Here is a 25823-nt window from a genome sequence, read left to right on the forward strand (position 1 = left end):
GCTTCTGTATAGGCAAAATTCCTTTCACCCAAAGTTTCACGAGACTTCGGTGAATTAATTCAGTAATCACCTCTGCGTCTTTAAAAAGATTTTAAAATAGCAATCCGAAGTGGGGTTTGCGACCAGTTGGTACCTCTGTACTAAACCCGACTTTGAATTGCTATTTGTCCTTAGAGGAGGTGAGGTGGTGGTCCAGAGGGACACTAAATTAGTTCATTTCTTTCAAGGAATGGTAAAATGTGTCACTGATCATGGTAAAACATCTGATATGTGTTCTATGATCTATTTTGAATAAAATATGGGTCTATGAGATTTGAAAATCACTGTTTTCTGTTTTTATTATATTTACTTCACACAGCACCCCAACTTATTTGGAATTGGGGTTGTATTTGTAATTCACATATGATTACATATGATACAGTCCTGATCAAAAGTTTAGGACCACTTGAAAAATTGCAAAAAATCATATTTAGCATGGCTGGATCTTAACAAGTTTCCAAGTAGAGCTTCAACATGCAACAAGAAGAAATGGGAGTGAGACAAAACATTTTTTGAGCATTTGTAACCTCCCAGAGTATGTCACAAAAAGCTCTGTTCCCCTGTTACAGCATGTTAGGTGTGTATGTATTATCATCTTGTGTAATCTTGCTTTGCATTTTCCATTATATGTATTTTCTATGCCTGTTTTATATTATTGCTGTAATTTTCCATGTACACCAGCAGGTGGCAGCAATGTGTAAGCAGTCCATGGTTAGTTAGTATATCTAGTCTGGAATAGTCCATTCCAGTCTGGGCTCCCCTGTGTGAGCAGAAGTGGGAAGTTCCCATGTCCTGTCTCATGAGGAGGAGAAGGAAGTGCAGTCAGTGTACCAGCCACCCGCTGCTGGGGTAGGTTGTGTTGGTAGGAGCTCCCAGAACCAGGGATCCCAACCCTGGATCCCGCCTCGGCTGAGGCAAAGATTCATTTTCCCAGCCTGAGTCATCTACTTCAGCTGGTTGACAAGAAAAGCAGCCATCTCCAGCCTCTAGCCAGCTTGGCAAAGTCCAGGAGAAGCCAAATTCCTCCTCAGCTAGTCAGGCCCATTACAAGCAAAAGACAGACAGAGAAGAAGACTAATACCTGCCAGACTCTTTAGGTATATGATCAGAAGCAGAATAGATATAAATTCCTGCCACATATTGCCAATACCTGCTGGGACCCAAGACTATTGCTGTAACTTATATGGATTTAAAGCTGCCATTCAGTAAAGACGAGTTGGATTATATCTTCTGTCTGGTTCTCAATCATTCCACCATAACTCCTATTGACTACACTCAATTTATTGCAAGTGAGCCAGGATCCAGGCGTCCAGCCGTACCAAGGTAGGAGACACCGTTGACACTACCATATTTGCTATACAGAGACTTTATCCCCCTCTGGCATTCCTCACCTGGTAAGTGAGTTATAACATCTTAAAGGGCCCTGCTACAGTACCTGCGCAAGCTGCAATTGGCGTCACAAACTATTCAACTTATATTTTGACCCACTGCATAGCTGACCCACTGTACCGAAATCCCTGCTCATTGCACATTCAATTTATTGAAAACAACGAATAAACTGAAACAGGCTGTTTTTCAGCTGATCAAAAGTTTAGGACCATACCTCCCCAAAACAGAAATCCAACTTCCAAACATGAACTCAGTAATAAGTAGCTCCGCCGTTATTGTTTATTACTTAAAAAATTCGTTTCGGCTTGCTTGATGCAAGCGTTTCCATGAGGTGAGTGGGAACATTTCTCCAAGTGGTGAAGACGGCCGCACAAAGGCCATCTACTGTCTGGAACTATTGTCCATTTTTGTAAACATCCCTTGCCATCCATCCCCAAAGGTTCTCAATTGGATTTAGATCAGGGGAACACGCAGGATGGGCCAAAAGAGTGATGCTATTCTCCTGGAAGAAGTCCCTTGTCCTGCGGGCATTGTGTACTGTAGCGTTGTCCTGTTGAAAAACCCAGTTGTTACCACACAGACGAGGGCCCTCAGTCATGAGGAATGCTCTCTGCAACATCTGGACATAACCAGTGGCCGTTTGACGCCCCTGCACTTCCTGAAGCTCCATTGTTCCACTGAAGGAAAAAGCACCCCAGACCATTATGGCCCCCCCATGTGGCGCGTAGAAAACATCTCAGGTGGGGTCTGCTTGTCATGCCAGTAACGTTGGAAACCATCAGGACCATCAAGGTTAAATTTTTTCTCATAAGAGAATAAAACTTTCTTCTACCTTGAATGTCCCATGTTTGGTGCTCTCTTGCAAAGTCCAAACGAGCAGTTTTTTTGCCTTTGTAATCACAACGTGTGACTACCTGACAGAAAATGACAATGAATCCACATCTTTGCACAGATTTGGCCTTTTAGAGGCATGTGGTCCTAAACTTTTGATCAGCTGAAAAACAGCCTGTTTCAGTTTATTCGCTGTTTTCATTAAATTGAATGCTCAAAAAATGTTTTGTCTCACTCCCATTTCTTCTTGTTGCAAGTTGAAGCTCTACTTGGAACCTTGCTAAGATCCAGCCATGCTAAATATGATTTTATATCAAGACACGGAGGCTCCTATTGCTTTAACACTTTCTTTACTGAACCACCATAGCAGCAAAGAAAAAATGAAGTACAAACAGTAACCATGGCAATAACTCATCCCCACAGTCTCTGTATATATAAACCCTTACGACTGGGACCTTCCTCTTTCTTTGCTGCTGCCACCTCAGCTAAGTACCTATTACATATTTACTGTATAACCTTTTTCATCCCATTTGATTGGTCTTTCTTTTATTATCATTATTATCCTTATTATTATTATCCTCTTATCGTTTATCACCCATGTATTAGGTATCATTATTGTTATTTAGTTTCCTTATTGGTCTTGCCCTATTTACCTCAGCAGCTCCACTTGCTGGAGGCATAATTCTAATCTTCGGTCCTTTTTTCGTTATCCTCCAGTCACCATTTTTTGTTTGTACCTGGCGGATATCTCTCCCGCTCCTTCCCCCCTCCCCTTCGCTCATTAGTCTACCTCCATCTTGTACTTTGTCCTCTTCGGCGCCAAGATCCCGCGAGATTTCAGGCGCCATTTTAATTCCGTCTTCCTGCTTTCGGCTCTCCTCTCTAAGCCGGGTGCCCGAGATCTCGCAGTGCTTGGCTCAGATGAGGATCTGGTAGATATCATTGTGGACCCTACAACAAAAGGGGACCCCCCTTTGGGATTGCCGCCTACCGGCTCTAATCCTAACCTGACCCTGGCGTAATCCGCCTCCCTTATGGACCCGGCGGGTAAACCCTTGTTTGATCCGGACACACTACACCATCCTCGATCCTTTGAGTGGATCCCTGCTACTTATGTGGCACATTATCTGGAGGCTATGGTCTGTATGCCCCTAAGTAAAGAAGCCCAAAATAAATTACGGGCCGAGTGCCGTGGTCTGCGAGACCCCTGTGGTCGATCCCAAAATGGTGCAATGACTGTCCAAAACAGGTTTGAACCCTCGTAGAGGTTTAGATTCAGTCCTGCGGGCCTGTCAGGATAAGCTGCTTGACATAATGGGTCCATTGGCCAAAATTTTTGACCTGGCGGAATCCGCCAAAGCTGATAACAAAATTGTCGACCTGGAGGAACTCAGAGAATGGATTCAACAGGCCATCTGTATCGCGGGGAACGTAAATACGTCCCTAGCTATTGAAAGGCATAAGGCTATCCTAATGAAAATTGAGCCCAAACTGGACAATCTGGCGTGGACCAAAACGGGCAACGACGCCCAAGGTCTCCTATTCGGTGATTCCTTCATTAAGGAGTTAGGCAAATTTGTGGGGGCCTTTACTGCCTTAGATAGGCTCAATCTTCCATGCACAGAGTATTCCATGGTTGTTTTTCTACCAGGGACGGCAGTTCAAGGGGCCGTCTGTCCGGCCGCTCATCCTTTCAGACCCGAGGTATGGGTCGAGGCTCCTTCGCACACAGTACAACGATGGAAGACAAAAAACACCAGCCTTTTTCCCTTCCTGAAGCGGTGCGGGCCAATTCAGAGGCTTCAGGGGAAATTCGGGTTCTAGTCGACCATATGGTAAGTCAGTCTCTTTTTTCATGTGTGGTCAAACATCACCTCCGATCCTTGGGTGCTGTCCACAATCCGGGGTTTCCATATAGATCTGGTAGAGTCCCCCCTAAACCTGCCCCCTCCACACCCGATGATACTGTCCGAGACGACACGGTCTCTTATACACACAGAACTGACGGCACTGTATCAGAAGGGAGCTATAGAACGGACCACCCAATTCCCACACAGGGGTTATTAGCAACATTTTCTTGGTGCAAAAGAAAGGGGGTCAGTTGCGTCCCGTTATCAATCTCAAATCCCTGAATTCTTTTGTTCGTTACCGCCATTTCAAAATGGAAGGTATCCATCTTCTCAGAGACATGCTTCTTCCAGGAGACTGGATGGTAGAGCTAGATCTCAAAGATGCGTACCTGACTGTCCCGGTAGCACCCGCCTCCAGAGATTTACTCAGTTTCCGGTGGAATGGTCATGTCTGGCGTTTCACATGCCTACCTTTTGGTCTCTCGTCCGCCCGTGGTGTTTCACCAAGCTGATGCGCCCAGTAGTGGCGTGGCTTCACAGCCGGGGAGCGCGATTAATCATTTACCTAAATGACATTCTCTTCATGGCCCAAAATCCTTTTGACCTTCAGGAGCATTTAGAGATGTCCATAATGCTCCTTTCCAGCATCGGGGTTATCATCAACAGAGAAACTCTCAGTCTTCCTCAGACGAAAGTTTGTGCTATTCGCAAGGATATACGCCACACCCTTGCTCTTCTTAAGATATCCCTGCGGCATCTGGCGCGAGTAATAGGTCTGTTAGTTTCTTCTATTCAGGCGATTTTCCCGACACCTCTGCATTACTGAGCTTTGCAACGCCTCAAGATTGCCCATCTCCATCTCTAATCCTGCAGTTTCCGCTCAAAGGTTCAAGTATCTTCGGATGCTGCGCAACAGTTGAAGTTTAGCCGGTTCAAGTTGTAACAGTTTGTTTTTCGTCCCGTTGGTGTCAGTACCACAAAGAAAGAGGAAGGTCCCAGTCGTAAGGGTCCATATATGCAGAGACTGTGAGAAGGAGTTATTGCCATGGTTACTGTTTGTACTTCATTTTTTCTTTGCGGCTATGGTGGTTCAGTTAAAAAAGGGTTAAAGCAATACTCGCCTCTGTGTCTGTCATAAAATCATGACTTTACGTCATAAAATAGGAAAATCATGCCATTTTTTTGCCATTTTTCAAGTGGTCTTAAACTTTTGATTAGGACTGTATTACATTCTATGCAATAGAGGGTAGTGGTACTGGTTTACCACCATGTTATGAGGCTATTTTACCTTTAATTTCTTACCTCAGGAGGAATTTGAAACTTTTTTACCACACCAAGTTCATAGTACATTTGGATTCCACATTTTACAAGCTCTATTTCAGTGCAGTCAAAATCAGAGAATCGGAATTCATATATTTCAAATTTGGTAGGTCCTGGCAAATGTTTTTTCTGGAAAAAAAATGGCACCAATTTATTCAGACACACATATATAAATTTGGAATTAATTAAAGTTATCAAAATGGCAGTATGGTTTTAAGAATATCCCCCCAAAAAATTTTGTCTTGAAAAAATGTTTTCGTTTTTCCATAGGAAACTCACATTTCTGACTATAACCAGAAAGACTGCAAAGTAAGGCAAAAAACACAATTCCTGGTCACTCATTTTTCTTCACAATAACTGTGCATGGTAACTCCTATCAGGTTTTCAGAACTGCATATTAATGTTTGCATTTTTTTCAAGAAATAAACTGTGGATTTTATTGGGCTGTTTTTGGTGCTGGATTGGTTTCGCTACAGTTCTGACTACAATCTGTCTCTTTCTCGGTATGTGCTCTTATGTGTTGTACTATAAGTGGCAGTTTGCAGATCAAACTGTCAGAATTCAGAGGCAGATTTATTAAAACCAGTGTTTCATACATCTGTCTTAAAAAATTGATTGAGCAGAGTTAAAGTTATTATTAACCCTTTCCCATCTTTAAAGATGGTGCCTGCTCAGGAGTCTGTGTGTGCTGCATCTTTACACAGCAGGCACCTACTGGCAGTGTCTGTGACCAGGGAAAACTCCAATAGTGGACATTTAATCCCTAAGATAACATGGTCAATTACAACTGTGGCAGCTGCCTTAGGTTGGGCTTAATAGGAAGCCAAACTTGTTACCATAGACTGCAAACGTATATTATTGCAAGCTATGGTATAAGTGATTTAATTATCCAATGTTCAGTTCTCCTAGGTAGGCTAAAAATACATTTTAAAAAGTTAAAAGTTTTCAAAGTTTTTAAAAATTCAAATCACTCCTTTCCATATTCTTGAAAGAATAAACATCATTGGTATTTCCGCTTCCAGAACTATTAAAATATAAATGTATTTTTTTTTTTAAGTTGTATGCCCTAACACAGTGGTTGCGAACCTATGGCATGGATGAAGGAGGTGGCACTCAGAGCCCTCTCTGTGGGCACCCACGCCCTGGAAAAAGTGTAATGTGTACCAATATGCCTTAGACTTTTCCTGCCATTCATCAGCGCAGGACGTACTATGAACGGTGCAGGCAGCACATTGAATGTAGGCAGGCTATTATAGCTTATTGATGAAGTACATGGAAGATATTACTATATTGGTATTCAGGTTAAATTGCCGTGTTGGCACTTTGCGATAAATAAGTGGGTTTTGGGTTGCAGTTTGGGCACTCAGTCTCTAAAAGGTTCAACGTCACTGTTCAGGTTCTGCTCCATGTCCTTCTGCTGTTGACTGGTTTCTTCAGTTGGCAGGTGCAGAAACGTGCTCATCAGAGACCCAAAACTCAAGTTATTGCTGATGGAGCTGGTGCTGCTTCTGCCCCCCTATCCCCCTCCAGCAGTGATGGCAATTGGAGTGTGAGAACTGAGGGTACTCCCAGTCAGACATTCGTGAGGATGGGTGATGGTGCACGTAGGCAGCCACCAACCGACTACATAGGATGTATTAATAGGAGTTGAGTTTATCATTCCTCTCAGCAGGTGGCCGGGTAGCGAAGGCCTTACATTGTGTAAAGCCAGTAGTCATCCCCCTGCTGAATGGTGATAATGAGGCTGGCAGTACTCAAGCAACTCGACATTCATCTGGTCAAATTGGAGGGACTCCCTGCCTCCATCTCCACTGCATACTGCAATGGTCTGTCTGGGTCATCTGCCTGGTTTTTGCCCTCCAGCTCCTCATGCTCCTCCTGCTACTCTTCTGTTGCTTATGCAGATAAACCACCTTTATCTTGTGCTTGAATGTCCTCCTCGTCCTCATCCTCCTCCACTGTCAGTTCAGCCCCCACAGGGCTCAGGTGGCAGTGAGATGTAGGTGCCACGTCTCCTATCCCCTGTTCAGCTAGACTTATCTACTCTAGGACGTATAGAAGTGGAATTACATTGTTCATCCGGTAGTCCTGGTAACTGACAAATAAAGTGGCCTCCTCAAAGGGCCTAAGCAAATGGCAGGTGTCACGCATGAGCTGCCACTGTCTAACTTTGAAGTTACACAGGGGAGTGCTCCTGTCCTACTGCATCATCAAGAAATAGTTTACGGCCTTCCTCGGTTGCAAGCCATCAGTTCTCTGTCAGTTGGAATGATGTTGAAGACCAAGTATACCATAACAGGACAGTGGGATTGGTAAGCAAAACACGATGGCTGGATGACAGTGGAAGCTCTGGCCTGTTGCTGCGGCGACTGCAACCCCTCCCCCACTTCTTCTTCTGCAGCTACGTCTGCTGGCTACAGCAACATTATAGCACTGCTATGGGACCTCTTTGTTGGACTTACTGTACAGTAAGTGTATATATAAAATAAGTTATTCAATGTCAATATGGACACACCAATAACAGTAGTATTAGACAGCTTATTCACCCCAATTTGAGAATCAAGGCCTAAAGGAATTGCTTATCTATGAAACAAGGTGGACACCCCAATAACAGTAAAAATAGACAGCTTTTTCAAACCAATTTGAGAATCAAGGTGTAAGAGAATTGCTTATCTATTACATAAGGCGGACACCCCAATAATACTAAAAATAGACAGCTTATTCATCTGAATTTTATAATCAAGGCCTAATGGAATTGCTTATCTATGAAACAAAGTGGGCACCCCAATAACAGTAAAAATAGATAGTTTATTCACCCCAATTTGACAATCAAAACCTCATGCAATTGCTCATCTAGGAAACAAGATGGGCACCCCAATAACAGTAAAAATAAACAGCGCATTTACCCCAATTTGAGAATCAAATAATATAATTTCTTATCTATTAAACAAGGTTGACACCCCAATAACAGTAGTATTAAACAGCTTATTCACCCCAATTTAAGAATCTAGGCTTCATAGAATTGCTTATCTAATAAACAAGTTGGACACCCAATAACAGTTTAATTACACAGCTTATTCACTCCAATTTCATAATCAATGCCTAATGAAATTTATCTATTAAACTAGGTGGACACTGTTCAATTAGATAGCTCTTTACCCTACCCCAGGATTGATGCAAAGTAGGCCGTCTCCTATGGATCCCTTCAGCATCAGATTACAGAGCATTTTCCCTGCAGTCTCCTTGTGCTGTCCCTATTCTCACCCTACAGTGTGTAAAACTCTCCCTATGATCTCCCTACATTGCCTCTGCACTGTCCCTGCAGTCTCCTAATCCAATATTCCACAATTAAAGGCTACACACTATACTCAGATTACAGTGAAATAGCAGAGACTGGGCGAGTTTAGGCTTTTTGTAGGGCTGTGACATCACAGGGGAGGGCCATCTGCTGATTGTCTGGCTGCATACCATTATGAGTCATATTGCATTCCTGGGCTTCTTAATTTCACTTAGTAGCCGCCATTTTTGTAAAAAAAAAAAAAGAAAAAACACCATAAAAACGAAACTTGTAAAACAATGGTACAATTGCATTTTTTGTTTTCAATTCCACCCCGCTAATATTTTTCTAACTAACTAATACATCATATTAAGTCCTTCAGTACCGAGCCACTTTTTACCTTAAAGGCAACCTGTCACCAGTTTTATGGTGTCCTAACTAAGGGCAACATACATAAGTGATTGATTTGCTTAGCAAAATGCTGGGTCACTTTCTTTAATTGACCCAGTCAATCTGCCAACATCTTGTATTGAAAAGCTCCAGCTGATAATGATGAGTCATGAATATTCATGAGCTCCTGACTCTCCTTGCCCACCTGCTGCTGAATGACAGTTTGTTTCCATAGGAATCAGCAGCAGGTGGGCAGGGGAGTGGCTATAGCTGTTAATTAAATATACGCTGGACTCAATGACATCACACTGGACTCGAATCAGCTCATTGGCATGCGGCATGCGGCATCTTTGTGTGTATATTATGAGGTAACCATCTGTCACACCAGTAAGTGAATACATCTAAGGCACTTTTTAGTAGTTAATGATTGTATATAATTAGTTAGATTATAATCAAATATCCACATGACAGGTTCCCTTTAAATCCCAGGCCGATTTTTGAAGATCTGACATATGTCACTTTATGTGGTAACAACTTTGGAACACTTTTACTTATCCAAACCATTCTGAGATTGTTTTCTCGTGACACATTGTACTTAATGACAGTGGCAAATTTGAGTCAATATATTTCACCTTTATTTATAAAATAATCAACATTTTCCATATATCTGCTGTATGTTGGCATAATTTTGTAAATGTCATTTTATTTTTTTAGGACGTTAAAAGGCTTAGAAGTTTAGAAGCAATTTTTCAAATTTTTTTACAAAATTTCCAAAACCATTTTTTTAAGCACCGATTCAGTTATAAAGTGATTTTGATGGACTTGTGTAATGGAAACCACCCATAAATGACCCCATTTTAGAAACTACACCCCTCAAATTATTCAAAACTGATGTTACAAACTTTGTTACCCTTGAGATGTTCAACAAGAATTAAAGAAAAAGGGAGGTGAAATTTCAAAATTTCACTTTTTTGGTAGACTTTTTATGTTATTATTTTTTCTTTTAACACAGCAAGGGTTAACAGCAAAATAAACCTCAATATATATAACTCTGATTCTGCAGTTTACAGAAATACCCCATATGTGGCGGTAAACTGCTCTATGGGCACATGGCAGTGGTCAGAAGGAAAGGAGCGCATATGGATTTTGGAGGCAGATTTCGCTAGAATGGTTTTTAGGCTCTGTTTTGTATTTGAAGAGACACTGATGTACCCCTACAGTGGAAACCCTCAAAAAGTGAGCCCATTTTGGAAACGACACCCCTTAAAGAATATATTAAGGGGTACTAAGCACTTTGACCCCCTAAGCATTTTGCGGAATTTGGAAACACTTGGATGCAAAAATGAAAAGTTTAGTTTCTTCCAATAAAATGTTGCTTTAGCCCTAAATTTTTCATTTTCACAAGGGGCAACAGGAGAAAAAGCACACATAATTCGTTACCCATTTTCTACTGAATATGGCAACACTCCATATGTGCGGAAGGAGTGCCATATGGCTTTTGCAGGGCAGATTTTGATAGATTGGCTTATGGGTGCTATTAGTTTTTATTTTTTAAGTGGGGGCTCATTTTAAAGTGGGGGCTCACTTATATGGGGGCTCATTTTTTGTGGGATGAGGTGAAGGTTTGATTGGTACCATTTTGAGGTACATAAGACTTTTTGATCGCTTGGTATTAAACTTTTTGAGAGGCAAGATGAAAAAAATGGCTGTTTTGGTGTGTTTTTTTATTTTGTTACAGAATTCACCTGAGGTGGCATATAATGTAATATTTTTATAAGTAGGTTGTTACAGACGTGGTGATACCTAATATGTCTATTATTTTTATTTTTGGTTTACACAGTGAAATCATCTTTTAACTGAATAAAATCTTGTTTTTGTGTTGCTATTTTCTGAGAGCCCTATTTTTTTTTATTTTTTTGGCAATTGTCTTAGGTAGCGGCTCATTTTTTGCGGGATGAGATGACTGTTTTTTGATCACTTGGTATTGGTGACACTGATTTTATTTTATTTTTTACGCCGTTCACCTGACAGAGTGGATCATGTGATATTTTTATAGAGCCGGTCGATACAGACGCATCGATACCTAATATGTCTATTATTATTTTTTTTTCCCCTATGTTTTTAAGTGTATTGGGAAAAGGAAGCTTTTTTTTTGTAAAACTTTTTTTTTTTTTAACCTTCATTTTTCACTTTACTTTTTGACCCACTCTGGGACTTCAACTTTTGGGGGACTGATCCCCTTTACAATGCATTACAATATTCTTTATTGTAATGCATTGGCTGTAAGTGTATTACTCACTGTAATACACTTACAGCTTCATGCCTATGAGATCCAGGGGGCTGGATCTCACAGGCTCTCACGGAAGGCACCCACGATGCCTAAGGATGCCTCGGGCTGCCTTTCCTACCATCGGGTCCCCATCATAGCAGCGTGGGGAACTGATGGCCAAACCCGCACCCGACAGGATACCGCACGTGCTGCGGTCAGCGCTGATTGTGGCAGTGCAAGGGTTAATACAGCAGGACTCCAGCTATCTGTGACTGCCGGACCACTGCAGCTGATTGGGTGAGTGCAACTCCTGCTCCCGTGCTGTAGCTGTACGGCGCTGGGATTTGTGACCCTGATACCAGTGCCGTACATGCACAGTGCAGGTATCCTATGGGTTAAATATTAAATGGTGCCATTAGAAAGTACAACCTGTCCTACAAAAAACAAGCCCAGCTATGTCAGGAAGGGACTAAAAAGCCTGTTAATTAACTTAGCAGATTTTAGAGTGTTATAAAGTCAGAAAATTGAAAGTACCCCCCTTATGAGTAGGCAATGATTTGTTCCATTTTGTGGCTTTAGTAATAAATCTGTCTAAAAGTTTTAGGACATGCCACCTAAACTTTTGGGGAGTGCAGTGTAAAAAAGCAACAACTGATATAAACTGATTTATAAATGTGAGACATAGAACATCATATAACGTATTTCAGGTAAGATGGACTAGCACAGGGATGTCCTTTTGAACAGCTCACTCTCAGACAGCAGCACTGTGCTGTCTGAGCGTGAGCTGCAGGGAGAAAGTCACCGTCCCTCCCACCCCTGCAGCTGACAGAAGTAGATTTTTACCTTTCTTCAATCCCCGTCAGGTCGGGGGTGTGGCTTAGCAGGATTTGGGGGCAGGGTTTTAAAATTTGTCTTTTGAGCGTGGCAACCCTACCTGCCCCCTTAACTGTGACCTCCACAGCACTCCGCTCCCTTAACAGTGTCATCCACAGAGCCCTGCCCCTTTAAAGCTGACCTACAGCAGTGAAGAAAAATGGCTTGGTTTTTATAGAAACTGTGTGTATATGGAGACTAAGGGCCTGCGAGTTTCTATTGGCTGATAAGGAACATGTGACTAGGCTTCTATTGGCTAATGCATATTTATTTTTTTATATATCTCAGGAACGATACGTGCTAGAGAGCTGAGACCCGGTCTAAAACCTTCCCGGACACCTGATGTACCTGTGTGCCAAATTTAGTGATTGTAAATGCAACGGTGCGGATTCCTTTAGCGGACATACTGTACATACACACATACACTCAACTTTATATATTAGATGAATTGACAGTTGTTGCATTTTTACTGTACTTCTACTTCATTCGACCATAGTTTGACACTGAGCTACAGCATTTGCTCTATGGTGCATTTTTGCCTTTTTAAAATGTAACAGTTTTACTTATTTCTTTACTAGTTGTTTCCACCCTTTTACATCTTTTATCTCACAAAAATAAATTAAAAACCTGAATGTTTTGTACTGCTACTTTAGATCTGTGCTTTCTATGTTTTACACACTGTAGACTTTGGATCTAGGTACTTTTTATATTTTCTGAGGAAGAACGTAGATGTTTGTCTCTAACACTTTCTACTGTACTAGTGACATAACAATATTTTTTAGCACAATCTCCATGTGAGACACTACCAGCCAGAGGGTCTTCCCACAGTGCTTCCACCCTCTTTACCCCTGTCTCTCTAGAATATCCTAGAAATATCTTCACTACGACACTCTAGTGTGCTTCTCAGGTAAAATTCCTTTTATTGAGTGACCAAGAATTGAGTGGTGAGTGCCTCTGGTTTTCTGTATTACTTCAGAGATAGTTTGGTAGATTACTGGCAGTTGTGCTTATAAATTGGCTATAGTAGCAGTCTCAGCAGTTGTCACTTGTTCTTGTAATATCAGTGGTAGTAGGGTACCTATATTCTTTCTTTATTTTATCAGTTGGATAGGTTGTAATTAGGCTAATGTGACTTCACTACTTCCCCGAACATTAAAAGCAATAGTGCTAGGTATAATGTTTGCTATAGTTTATACATACAAGTAGTTGTGCAATTTCATCGTCATCACATTGCTCAAGCTCTTTTCCAAGTTTTTCTCGAGATGGCTGGAAAAGGAGATTGATGGAGATTAACAAGATTAACTAAAATAACAGATAAACAGTAAAGAAACACATTAACACTTCAAAATATTGTAAAAATCCCAAAATAACATTCTATATCAAATAGTAGTTGCAGAAGTTACAAGATGCTTAGGCCTAAGGCCAGATTAAAGATTTTCTCTGTTTATTTTTCACAAAAACAGAGGCGCATAGGAAGAAGGGACAAAAACTGTTAGCTTCAGCTGACATTATTAGCACATGTCTAAAGTCAGCCAGTTTAATAACCATGTTCCTGATGACAGACGCCCTTTAAAGGGCTCGTGCCCCAGACGTCGACTACTACATAGAATGTAGCGCCTCCGCTAGGGTTGAGCAGCTGCTTTACGTGCAGTCCGCTAACTCCTAGCACTGTACAAGGGCTGCAATGAAGAGGGGCAAGCGCAGCGCTCGGAACGCTATAATGATCTCCTGTTTTAGAGGAGACACAATTGCCAGTAAGTGGCAGGATAACACAGTGATGCTGCCTCCTGTTGGCATAAAAGTAATACAGGAAGTGAGCGCCACATGCTGCTATCAGGTATGAAGACGAGGAAGGAAGTGTGCATCCCTACATCTTGAAGCGGCTGCATGAGGGTCTCCTACACGCTTTTTATTTGGTGTGACTATGGGTGGGAGGTCAGGGTTCCCCAAAATTTGGTGCCATTCGGTGTTAAGTTAAGGCAGCAGATTCAGTGGAATTATGTATTTCTATGTGGCCGTCTACTCCCTCAAGTGCCTCTGATGTCCACTCTTATGTGATGAGGTGTCTAATGAGATGTCTTTCACATGCCCCCATATAGCCCCCTGGCACCCACTGTCTCCCTGCTTACCCTCTCAGTGGCATCTTCCCTTTGCCCCTCCCCTCACAGAGTCCCTAGCAGGCTGTGCTTTCCAGTGCCCCTTTCTGTTCTTTCTGTTCTCTCCCCCTAGATTCTGGACCCTTCATGCTCCCCCAACACTTCTCACACAGCTCAGCCACATCATGTCTCCCCCCTCCTCACTGAGGCCCTAACAAATGAGGTCAACCCTCTGCACTGACACTATTATCTGTACCACTTTCAGATCCTTTTCCCATATTCGCACCCATATCCTCCCTCTCTATCCACACAAAATCCTGACTGGCAGCGTTTACAGTAGACTATGGACTGACCGCAGCATTTACACTAGACTAAGTACTGACTGAAGCTTTTACACAGGACTATGGACTGACTGTAGTGTTTACATTAGACTATGGAATTACTGATTGCAGTATTTACACCAGACTATAGACTGACTGTAATGTTTACACTAGACTATGTAATGAATGACCGCAGTGTTTACACCAGACTGTGAACCAACTGACTGCAGCATTTACACTCGACTATGGACTGATTGACAGCAGCAGTTATGCTAAACTGTGCACTGACTGACCATAGCATTTACATTAGACTATAGACTGACTGCAGTGATTATGCTAGACTACGGACTGACTATGGGCAATCTCAAGGCAGAGCCTATTTTTTCCAAATTTACCAAGTGCAAACTTGCATATGTGGTGGTCCTAGATATACCAATTGTGGAGAAGAATTACTGATAGTTTATGTACACAAATACATAATTATACCATAGACTGGATAGAACCGGCACTCAAAACAATCGGATTGCACGTGGAAATTGAATAAAAATGTATTAAACAATCAACACTATATACTAGATGCACCAAGGTAAAATTCATATAAAATATATAAAAAATAAATAATAAAAAGCATATATCTCAGTGTTAGCCAAGCGAGTGGAGTTTTCTTAGGGCACAGAGGTCTGAAGTGCTACGCACAGAGGGCTGCATCCGTGTCCCCCCAAGTGGGTAGGCTATTGGATCACAGTCGTCTGTGACGGAGCTACACAGAGCTGATTGAATATTGTGCTTGAAATAGTCGCAGGTATTATTCACATATAAATTTCACATAAGCTTAAATGCATGTAAATAAAATCTTGTGCCACTGTATAGAGTAGGGAAAAAGGTGTTTAAAGGTGAACTGAGTTCAATTATCCATCACCTAGAGTGGTCTCAATTTCTGAGTAAACTGGAGGTGAGAAAGTCACTAGTCCAGCATGTCTGATCTCGCCGTGCATATACCACCTTGCGTACAGCGGTTCAGTATGGTTCCACTTGAGTTAGTGTTACTCACTGTTTCCCGTGTGAATTCACTCGGTTAGGTCTGCGGGAGGTTTTCTGTCGTGGCGTCCCACGTTTCAGTCTTTCCCCGCTGTATTAGTGTCGGGTCCGGTTGTCTGTTTGGATCCCGTCTGTACTCTCGTGGGAGACCTATGTCAGCTGTTTCACTTACGTGAATTTCACAGCGCTTCTTGGTCTTACGTGAGTAAGTGGATAAACTTTTTAGTACATGGCCATGTACCGCTGCGATAGTTCTTTCACAGGTAATACGCCCAGACGCGTTTCGAGATATCTTATCTCTTCCTCAGTGGGTATGACCTGTGAGCTCTGGTCTCGCATTTTGTATGTTCTCATCTCAATTGGATAATTGATTTCACCTGTTCCAAAGCTTGTGTGGGTCATTGGACCTATGTTACACACTTCCCCATTAATCACTTTCACCAAAGCACCAAATTTAGGTTTAAAAATAGCACCTTCAATAATCAATCACAAGAAAAAAGATGCACCTACACTTCAAAAATGGCTGAAGATGAATTGGTTCTACAGATGTGGGAGGTGTTCGGGATGTAAACATTCAACATTCCCAAAAAAGATAAGTAGGGTACAATCCACTCAGAACCAATTTACGTTAGACATTAAGGGCTGTTTGACCTGTGACTCCTCCAGTGTTGTCTACCTTTTCCAGTGCCCCTGCCAAAAACAATATATTGGCAGAACTAAGAGACCCCTGCGAGTGAGGATCACAGAACATCTAAATAATATCAGAAAAGGATATGAAAACCACTCCTTATCCAAGCACTTTAAAATGGTGCATAACAGTGACCCCAAGGGTTTCTCTTTTGTGGCCCTGGAAAAGGTGGACATACACTGGAGAGGAGGTAACCACATCATGAGAATGTCACGGGCTGAGTCCAGAAGGATCTATGATTTTGGTAGCCTTCTCCCTGCAGGGTTAAATTCAGATTTGGAAATTTTTGGCTTCATCTAAATTATAAGTCCTAAATAAAATACCGGAGGAAAACAAAATTGAGCATAAGTATAAATTCATCCACAGCAATATGGACCGAAAATAAAAATTGACTAAAAGGGAGTAATGATTCTTCATATATAGCAAAATGAAAATATTATATCTCCGATTGAGCTGAAAAACTTCTCCACTAGAAGGGAAATAGGACCTTCTGTATATAAAAAAAAAAAAAAAAAAAATTATAAAAAACGCATTCTAATAAAAACCGCATAAAAACTTTTAAAAAAAAACGCAATATAAAAAGAAAAATAACGCAATAGTAAAAAGAAATTATATCAAAACTGAGGAATAAAGATTATTAAGAAAGAGAAACAGATCTACCATTCCTTGAAAATTATAAATAAATCAAAATCACAATAGTACTCTAATATCGAATTAATCAGCCCTCAAGAGGATATAGACCGATATCCACCACTCAGGATCAAAATCCTCTTTGATAATACTGTGGATACCCGTATAGTAAGACACGTAAATGTACAATCATTTCCCACGCAATGCCGACATAATAACATCCCCCTGCATTATAAGCTACTGCCTTTTATATTAATATAATTAAGAAGTGTCCCCCTTTTTTGACACATCCCTATTTTATGTATCCTATCTGGTTGTATGTATTTTATGTAGTCATATATATCTCCCATATTCGATTGTATAACTGATACATGTATGCGTATATGTATACAGAGAGACTTGACACTATCAGAAAGGTATCGTTAAATTGCCACCGTAAGAGGGGTTTTAGGTAGAAACAACATATGAAAAAGTAAAGGTCAACGAAAAGCAAGGCTCCATTTTCCCACACAAGCTTTGGAACAGGTGAAATCAATTATCCAATTGAGATGAGAACATACAAAATGCGAGACCAGAGCTCACAGGTCATACCCACTGAGGAAGAGATAAGATATCTCGAAACGCGTCTGGGCGTATTACCTGTGAAAGAACTATCGCAGCGGTACATGGCCATGTACTAAAAAGTTTATCCACTTACTCACGTAAGACCAAGAAGCGCTGTGAAATTCACGTAAGTGAAACAGCTGACATAGGTCTCCCACGAGAGTACAGACGGGATCCAAACAGACAACCGGACCCGACACTAATACAGCGGGGAAAGACTGAAACGTGGGACGCCACGACAGAAAACCTCCCGCAGACCTAACCGAGTGAATTCACACGGGAAACAGTGAGTAACACTAACTCAAGTGGAACCATACTGAACCGCTGTACGCAAGGCGGTATATGCACGGCGAGATCAGACATGCTGGACTAGTGACTTTCTCACCTCCAGTTTACTCAGAAATTGAGATCACTATAGGTGATGGATAATTGAACTCAGTTCACCTTTAAACACCTTTTTCCCTACTCTATACGGTGGCACAAGATTTTATTTACATGCATTTAAGCTTATGTGAAATTTATATGTGAATAATACCTGCGACTATTTCAAGCACAATATTCAATCAGCTCTGTGTAGCTCCGTCACAGACGACTGTGATCCAATAGCCTACCCACTTGGGGGGACACGGATGCAGCCCTCTGTGCGTAGCACTTCAGACCTCTGTGCCCTAAGAAAACTCCACTCGCTTGGCTAACACTGAGATATATGCTTTTTATTATTTATTTTTTATATATTTTATATGAATTTTACCTTGGTGCATCTAGTATATAGTGTTGATTGTTTAATAAATTTTTATTCAATTTCCACGTGCAATCCGATTGTTTTGAGTGCCGGTTCTATCCAGTCTATACTACATTTATCAGAATCAGGGGGTTCTTCTTTGAACCTGTGCACCTGTCGTGTCAAATCACAGTGAGCCACCTGCACAGCATCCTTTGTAACATAATTATACCAATTACCAGAATATCTTGAATTTCGTCCTTGTTACACTTTATGTGGTACATCACCATATCCTGTGCAATGTCTTTACGGTTTTCCAGCTTATTCATCTTGTCATAAGTATCCGTGTTTAGAACAGACCATCCCAGAAACTGTGTCAAAGACTGCAGAGGGGGTAGGATTTAAGCATTAAGTAATTCATAATTAAACACTTTTTTTTTTATCTAGTAATGTATTTTTGTATACTAATATATTACACATACAGCCTCAGTTAACCCTATTATATTACCTGCTATATGCAAAAATGAAGCTTAATCATTGTATAATTAAATGTATCATATATATCTTAAGGGTATATATGTACACCTTATACCTATTCTTTTTACTTTTGTAATGCATCTGAAGAAAATCTAAAGAACAAATTCATCAAGTTTACAAATAGTCTGAAATCTCCTACTATTTTGTGTCTGCAGTTCCTATACAGACTTTTTATGTCTCCAAGGTTACAGACTACATACAAACTGTGTGTAGTCTGATCTTGAAGTCTTAGCTTCTTCCATATGTCTTCTCTTGTCACCCCACTGTACCAAATGTATTGTGGCAAAAAGATACTGTAGAAGTGACCATAACTTTAGACTCAAAGTTAATGTGTCACCAATTTTTTTTCCCCAGCCAGTTAAAACCACATAGCAACACTATATCTTTTATTTCTTATCTGTTTTTATTTTCTGATTGCAGATTTTTTATTCTATTTCCGAACATGATTATAGGGGCAGCTATCTTGTCTGAGCTGTTCTTAACAGCATTTAGAGATATGCTTTATGGCTCATGCACATGCACATTTATGGCTCATATCCATTCCGTTTTTTTGCCGTATGCAGAACCGTTCATTTCAATGGGTCTGCAAAAAAAGGATAGTACTGTTCTATTAGGGTCCAGCTGTTCCGTAATATACGGAATGCACAAGGACGTCATCCATATTTTTTGCGGATCCGTTTTTTACGGACCGCAAAATACATATGGTCATGTGCATGAGCCCTTACAGCATGCTTTTCTAGGCATGCTCTGTGTCCTGTGCAGAGGTCAGGAAGATTTTAGCACAACGGTTAGTGTCTAAAATGCCGGTCTTAATAAATTACCCCCTATGTTCTTAGTCTCTATGGTACAGGCTGTGGTTAGGGCAACACTAGTGTGACCTTATGTCAGGATTACTGACCTTACAGTCCTGGGCTCCTTTCTAGGCCCCGCAGGATCCAGGATAACTGCAGCGGGCTTAGCCTGCCTATTATTAGATTACATTCAGCAGCTAAAAATTCATACAAACTAAACTACTGTACTTTTCACAGGTAAGTATTAACTAACCACAAAACACCTAAACCATATTTATTGCTCCTAACCCATGAGTGAATTCAGTTTAACCAGTAGGATGATGATGATAACCTAAACCAGTTGCTTACCTCCATCAGAGTTTCATCCATCTCATCGAAAGGTTTCCCATCCTTCCTGTTGTAAAAGGTGGCAACGCCAACAATTTCTTCCTTTTTGTTTACAATCGGCATTGAGAGAACATTTTTAATAAGCCAGCCAGATTCGTCCAATGGCTCTTTCTTTAAAAAATACATGAATAAATTACTAAGATGAAAAGAACTGGGTAAGGGTACTTTCACACCAGCGTTAGAAGAATTCGGCAGGCAGTTCGGTTGCTGGAACTGCCTGCCGGATCCGGAAATCCGTATGCAAAGGGATATCTTTTTTGTCACGGATCCGGATCCGGTAGACTTATTCATTGAAATACCAGATCCTGGTATCATCCGGAATAACGGATCCGGTATTTAATTTTTTTTCAAAGCTAGAAAGAACTGCACATGCGCAGAACGTAAAACAAGATATGGCGATGCGTCAATTTCCGGAACACTTGGTACTGGATCCGGCATTAATACATTTCAATGGAAATTAATGCTGGATCCGGCAAGTGCGGTGGTGTTCCGGGATTTGGGCCGAAATAAATACCGCAGCATGCTGCGGTATTTTGTCCGGTCAAAACCGTACAAGGCATGGAACGGAAGACATCCTGATGCATACTGAACGGATTCATTTCCATTCAGAATGCACTGGGACAAAACGGAAGTGTTTTCCCGTTATTGAGACCCTTTACCGGATTTCAATACCGGAAAAGAATAACGCTAGTGTGAAAGTACCCTAAGCTGTAGAAGTGTGTGATTATTAAAGGGTAACTGTCATGTTTCAGACACTATACCCTTTGAAAGAGAATTCATGTACTACTGTGAAAATGACTTTTAACACATTACATGCCTTGAAAAATATCAATGTTTAGTGCAGGGCTTGCAAACCTGCGGCTCTCCAGCTGTTGTAAAACTACAATTCCCACCATGCCCTGCTGTAGGCTGATAGCTGTAAATAGTCTAGGCATGCTGGGAGTTGTAGTTTTGCAACAGCTGGTGAGTCGCAGGTTGGCCATTCCTGGTTTAGTGCATCAGGTTACGAATGTCAAGTTAAGGTTTGCTACATCTGTGTCTGTAAGAAATGTGTATTGATTATTTAGTTCCAAAGCATTTCTGAACCATAATTAATATAAAATATTGAAGAAGCACATTGCTGAAGCTAAAGCAAAGATTGACTTCTCTGAGCCCTATGGCGCTCTCTTGTCAGAGAGGCAAAGTCATGTGCTGCTTGTGAATCTGCACAGGAAACACCATGGCTGCAAGCCTTTCAACACTGAGTATTTTATTGCCTACGACTTTTTCCATCCTTTTTTTTTAATACTTTTTTTTTTTTTTTTTATTGTAAGTGCTTTCCAGGAAAGAGCATCTCTCTCTTTTGTAAGATCTCTCTGCCTTGCATTAAATAGGCAACCTATTGATTTGCATGGGCACTAGCTAATGCTTCATTTCATCCTTTCACTAAAGGGAAGCTGAACACTTACTGCCAGGTTTTCCGCCACAAAACAGCTGAATGATGGGGACCCAGCAAGTGGACGCTTCGTGATCTGCTTATTCCCAAATAATTCTTCTAACAAAGACTTTGTCCAAAGCAGAAACCCACTTTAACATCACAGTCAATAACACTATGTCTGCATAGGAACAACTTCAGATGGCCATGGCAGCCACATGCCGTGAGGAGCGCAGGTACAGTACTAGCTTGAAAAGGGGTTGTTTCAAATGTAGACCCGAAACATTGCTGACGTTTCTGACTACTGTACCTCATATGGCTTAATAAAATAAAGATATGCATATTTAAAATGCAAAGCTGGTGTGCTGTCTGAAGTTGTTCTGAGGATGGAGAGAGACCTAAATAGGGACGTGCACCTAATAGAAGCCTCTCTTAGATGAGTACTGTGTCCAGGAATTGCTCCCTTTTGACTGAAAAAGTGTCTAAAATGGAGCATAGCGCTCTCTGTATTACCAATATTATTTGCAGAGTGAAGGCGAGGGGCGGGTCGAACAGGAAGTCTGTGAGGTGCGGCTTCAGCCAATAGCTTCAGAGCATGAAAGCAATGTCAGTAAAGACTTTGAGCTGACTATGCAGCACTACTTTAGCTGTTTTCCATGACGTTCTATATTCACTAGTTCTAATAGTAAGGAGGCCTAGGCCAATGGCCTAGCATGCCATGGCTGTTCCTTTAACAAGTGTTGCAACAGTACTTCACTTTGTTGGAGTACTTTTTGTAAGAGTCAGTGTTTCCAATTGCCATCTTATCAGAGAGATCAAAGGCATTAGCCATTATTGCTGTCTAGCCCTTGATCCGACAGCATGGCAAAAATTTTGGTCACATTAAAATGTTTTTCCTTAAAACAACCAAAAATAATGAAAAATCATGTAAAATTAAAGGAAACAAAATGAAGCAAGTAGTGCTGTCCGTTTTGTCTACAAGAACTATAATACTTATAGAATATATTTTTACCTGAAATTTGAACATTTCATCTGCAGCTGCATTCATAATGTTGCAAATCTACAAAGAGTAATGATAATATGGTTTATGTTACTTTTCCATGTTTACGTGATCACGTTAAAGTGTACCGATCAATCAAGGAAATTACCAGAATACATAGTCATTGTGTATGTACTTGAATTTTCCTCACTAGAGTGTCACCTATGCATTTTTAAATAGTTTCCCCCCTCTGTAGGCTCCATCTTTGTTATTTTTACCACTTTGCTCAGCTCTAGAAGGAGCCATGGCAATAGTTACTATAATATATGGACAAAAGTATTCTGACACCTACACAGTACTTTCATGACCCCCCCCCCCCCCCCCTCTCTAAATCCATAGCCATTAATATGGAGTTGGTCCTCCCTCTGCAGCTAAAATAGCTTCTAATCTTCAGGCAAATGTACAAACGCATTCTGTAAGTTTGCCTGGAGAAGGAGCCTTTGTGCTCTAAAAGCTTGCAATATGATATTTTTATGGTTAGCCAATAAAGGTATTACTCTTATAATACTCTTGAATGTATTAACACAAAAGTATTCAACATATCATAGTTCTAATCTTTAGATAAGGTTTTTCAACAAGATTTTGGAATGTGTCATGGAAACTTTTGCCAATTCATCCAGAAGAACATTTGTGAGATAAGACACTGAAGTTGTACGAGACAGTCTGGCTCACAATCTCCATTCTAGTTCATCCCAAAGCTGTCAGATAGGGTTAAGGTCAGGGCTCTGTGCAAGCCAGTCAAGTTCTTCCACACCAAACTCACCCAACCATGCCTTTATGGACTTTACTTTAGCACTGTTGTGCTGGAAAAGAAAAGAACCTTACCCAAACTGTTCCCACAAAGACAATTGTCCCAAAATGTCTTAGTATTAAGAGTTCCCTTCACTGAAAGAAACTGACTTAGGCCAACCCCTGAAAACAACCCCGTAGCCTTATTTCTCCTCCACCAAACTTTACAGTTAGAACAAGTCAATCAGGCAGGTAACATTTTCCTGATACTCTCTAAACCCAGAATTATCCAACAAACTTCCAGATTGATAGCGTGATTCGTAACTCCACAGAACACGTTTACACTCCTCCAAAGTCCAGTGGCTGCATGCTTTACATCCCTCCATCCGATGTTTGGCATTGTGCTTGGTGATGTAAGACTTGCATGCAGCTGCTTGGCCATGGAAACCCATGCCATGAAGCTCCCAGTGCACAGTTTTTGAGTCAGCAGAACTTTGGCGATTTTTATGCATCACTTGGTGACTCTGCTGTATAACTTTACATGGTCTGCCACATTGTGACTCAGTTGCTGAGGCTCCTAAATGCTTCCACTTAGCAATAATACTACTCATAGTTGATCATGGGATATCTAGCAGGGAAAATTTTTTAAAAGCTGACTTGTAGCAACCGTGGCATCTTATTACAGTACTATGTTTGAACTTACTGAGCTCTTTAGAACAACCCATTCTTTCATTCTGATTAAGTATGTCCCAATACATTCGCCCATATACCATATATAGTATGTTTTTCTCCCACACTGTTCTCCCCTAACCAACTATATCTGCACCCAAGGGTTCTGATCGGTCCTAGATGAGCCCCCATCTTCTCCTCCTAGTAAAACATGAGAACTACCAGCCTGCCTGCAGCTCCCCCTCTCCCAAACACCCACCGACAGTGCTGCTCTCAATCAACCTCTGAAATGAGATGCAGCCAACCTGAGTTTTTCTTTTTTATCCTGAAAACTTCACAGACATCCACCATTTTTTACAAACAAATTGTAAAACCACAATGTATGATAAAGATTATCAGTAATACATGTCTATAGCTCAATATATTGATATGAACTCATTACCAGCTGTAGTGTAAGCGATAAAATTATGATAATTGCAATCACAATGATCTGCTGAAGCCTCAAATATCCACATCTATTTTTTTTCATGAGCATTAAAAATGTGCCTTATTTATTCAGACCATCCTGAAATTTCTGCACATTTGGCAGCCATGACGAGATGCAATAAAACCTACTAGAAGATGATACTTACAGCAGAAGCTTATTAAAGACATTTTAAATTGGCTGATGATCAGCAGTAGTGTTGAACGAAGCGCGCTTTGTTCAAAACTTCGGAATAATTCTGTACTGAGATTAGTCTCTGTACAGTATTAGAATGTTTGGGCTCCGATGAGTCGAAGTCGCACATGACTTCTTAAATAACTTTGATCATTTATTTTTAAAGTGGACAATCATTTTAAAGCTTGAAACCGAACTCAGCTTCGGTTCGGAGGTACTAGTCAGAATAAAAGTCGAGTTTGGTTTTAAGTTTTAAAGTGGTTTTCCACTTTAAAAATCCACTACCGAGGTTATATAACTAAGTCATGCATGACTTCACAAATAACTTACTTTAGCTCATCGGAGCCCATACATACTAATACTGTACGGAGACGGATTTGTGTAAACAGGGATTGTGCTGCTGACAAACAGTGAAATGTTGTGAGGTGGGTTTGAGAGAATGTTTGTTTGTTTAAACCAAAAATGGGCATTGTCCTAAAAGGGATTGTCTCACCTCAGAAAATGGCATTAATCATCTCAATATACACTGCTCGTTTCCAGGGGTTATGGCCTCCGCTGCAATCCTGCACCAATGGAGGTTATGCTTGCACACTGTAGGAAAAAGCACTGGCCTCTGCAAGACCATGGGAGCGCACATAGGCACAGATGTGCAGCAGCTCCCGTCTCGTCACCTCAAATCTGCGCTGCAGCAGTGGAAGTGAGCAAGGTGGACGGAGCGTTTAATTAATATTAATGAGCAGCCATTGTGGTTAAAAATCTAGAATATGTTAATGTGTGTTTATTAAAGAAAGTAATATAAAATATACAATTACTATATCAATACAAAACAGCAGATTTGGTAAGAAATCCAAGCTAACATCATAGCAAAGCATTCTATTCCAAATAATATAATATATACTTACAAATCCACTCTCTGCAACAAATGTCGGGAGCCCACTAACCAGAGCCCAGTGATCTGCTGGGGGGTTTCTTGATGGTAAAAAAAACAACATAATATATATTAATGCGACAAAACATTGCAAAACTCATGAGACACCAAAGATATGAAATTTCATTTTACTGTATTACTTATTTTGGATGTACTTTATGTATAACAATTGTTTAATATCGTCTTCAACTGAAGACAAATATGTACATAAAATGTGCACTATAATAGACTGTGCTTTAAAACTATGCACTCTTAGGACTTCTGGAATATCATTGAAGCACAGTAAATTGCATTATTTTTGGGGCATTGGTCAACAGGAAAAGGTTAACATTTTCAA

At 40.8% G+C, this 25823-nt stretch overlaps 1 protein-coding gene across 1 annotated transcript in view; it reads right to left on the bottom strand.

The window, feature by feature from the left end:
* PDE6B (phosphodiesterase 6B) overlaps positions 1-25823 on the bottom strand; it is a 103433-nt gene that overhangs the window by 43514 nt on the left and 34096 nt on the right. The window contains exons 7-12 of the mRNA XM_044278160.1: positions 25461-25527; positions 22476-22523; positions 20011-20160; positions 18574-18717; positions 13439-13504; positions 5412-5558 (exon numbers count right to left, since the gene is read on the bottom strand). Of these exons, the coding sequence (XP_044134095.1) occupies positions 5412-5558; positions 13439-13504; positions 18574-18717; positions 20011-20160; positions 22476-22523; positions 25461-25527 (622 nt within the window). The remainder of the gene's footprint in view (positions 1-5411; positions 5559-13438; positions 13505-18573; positions 18718-20010; positions 20161-22475; positions 22524-25460; positions 25528-25823) is intronic.

Source organism: Bufo gargarizans, chromosome 1, assembly GCF_014858855.1.
Source record: "Bufo gargarizans isolate SCDJY-AF-19 chromosome 1, ASM1485885v1, whole genome shotgun sequence".
Classification (NCBI taxonomy): domain Eukaryota; kingdom Metazoa; phylum Chordata; class Amphibia; order Anura; family Bufonidae; genus Bufo; species Bufo gargarizans.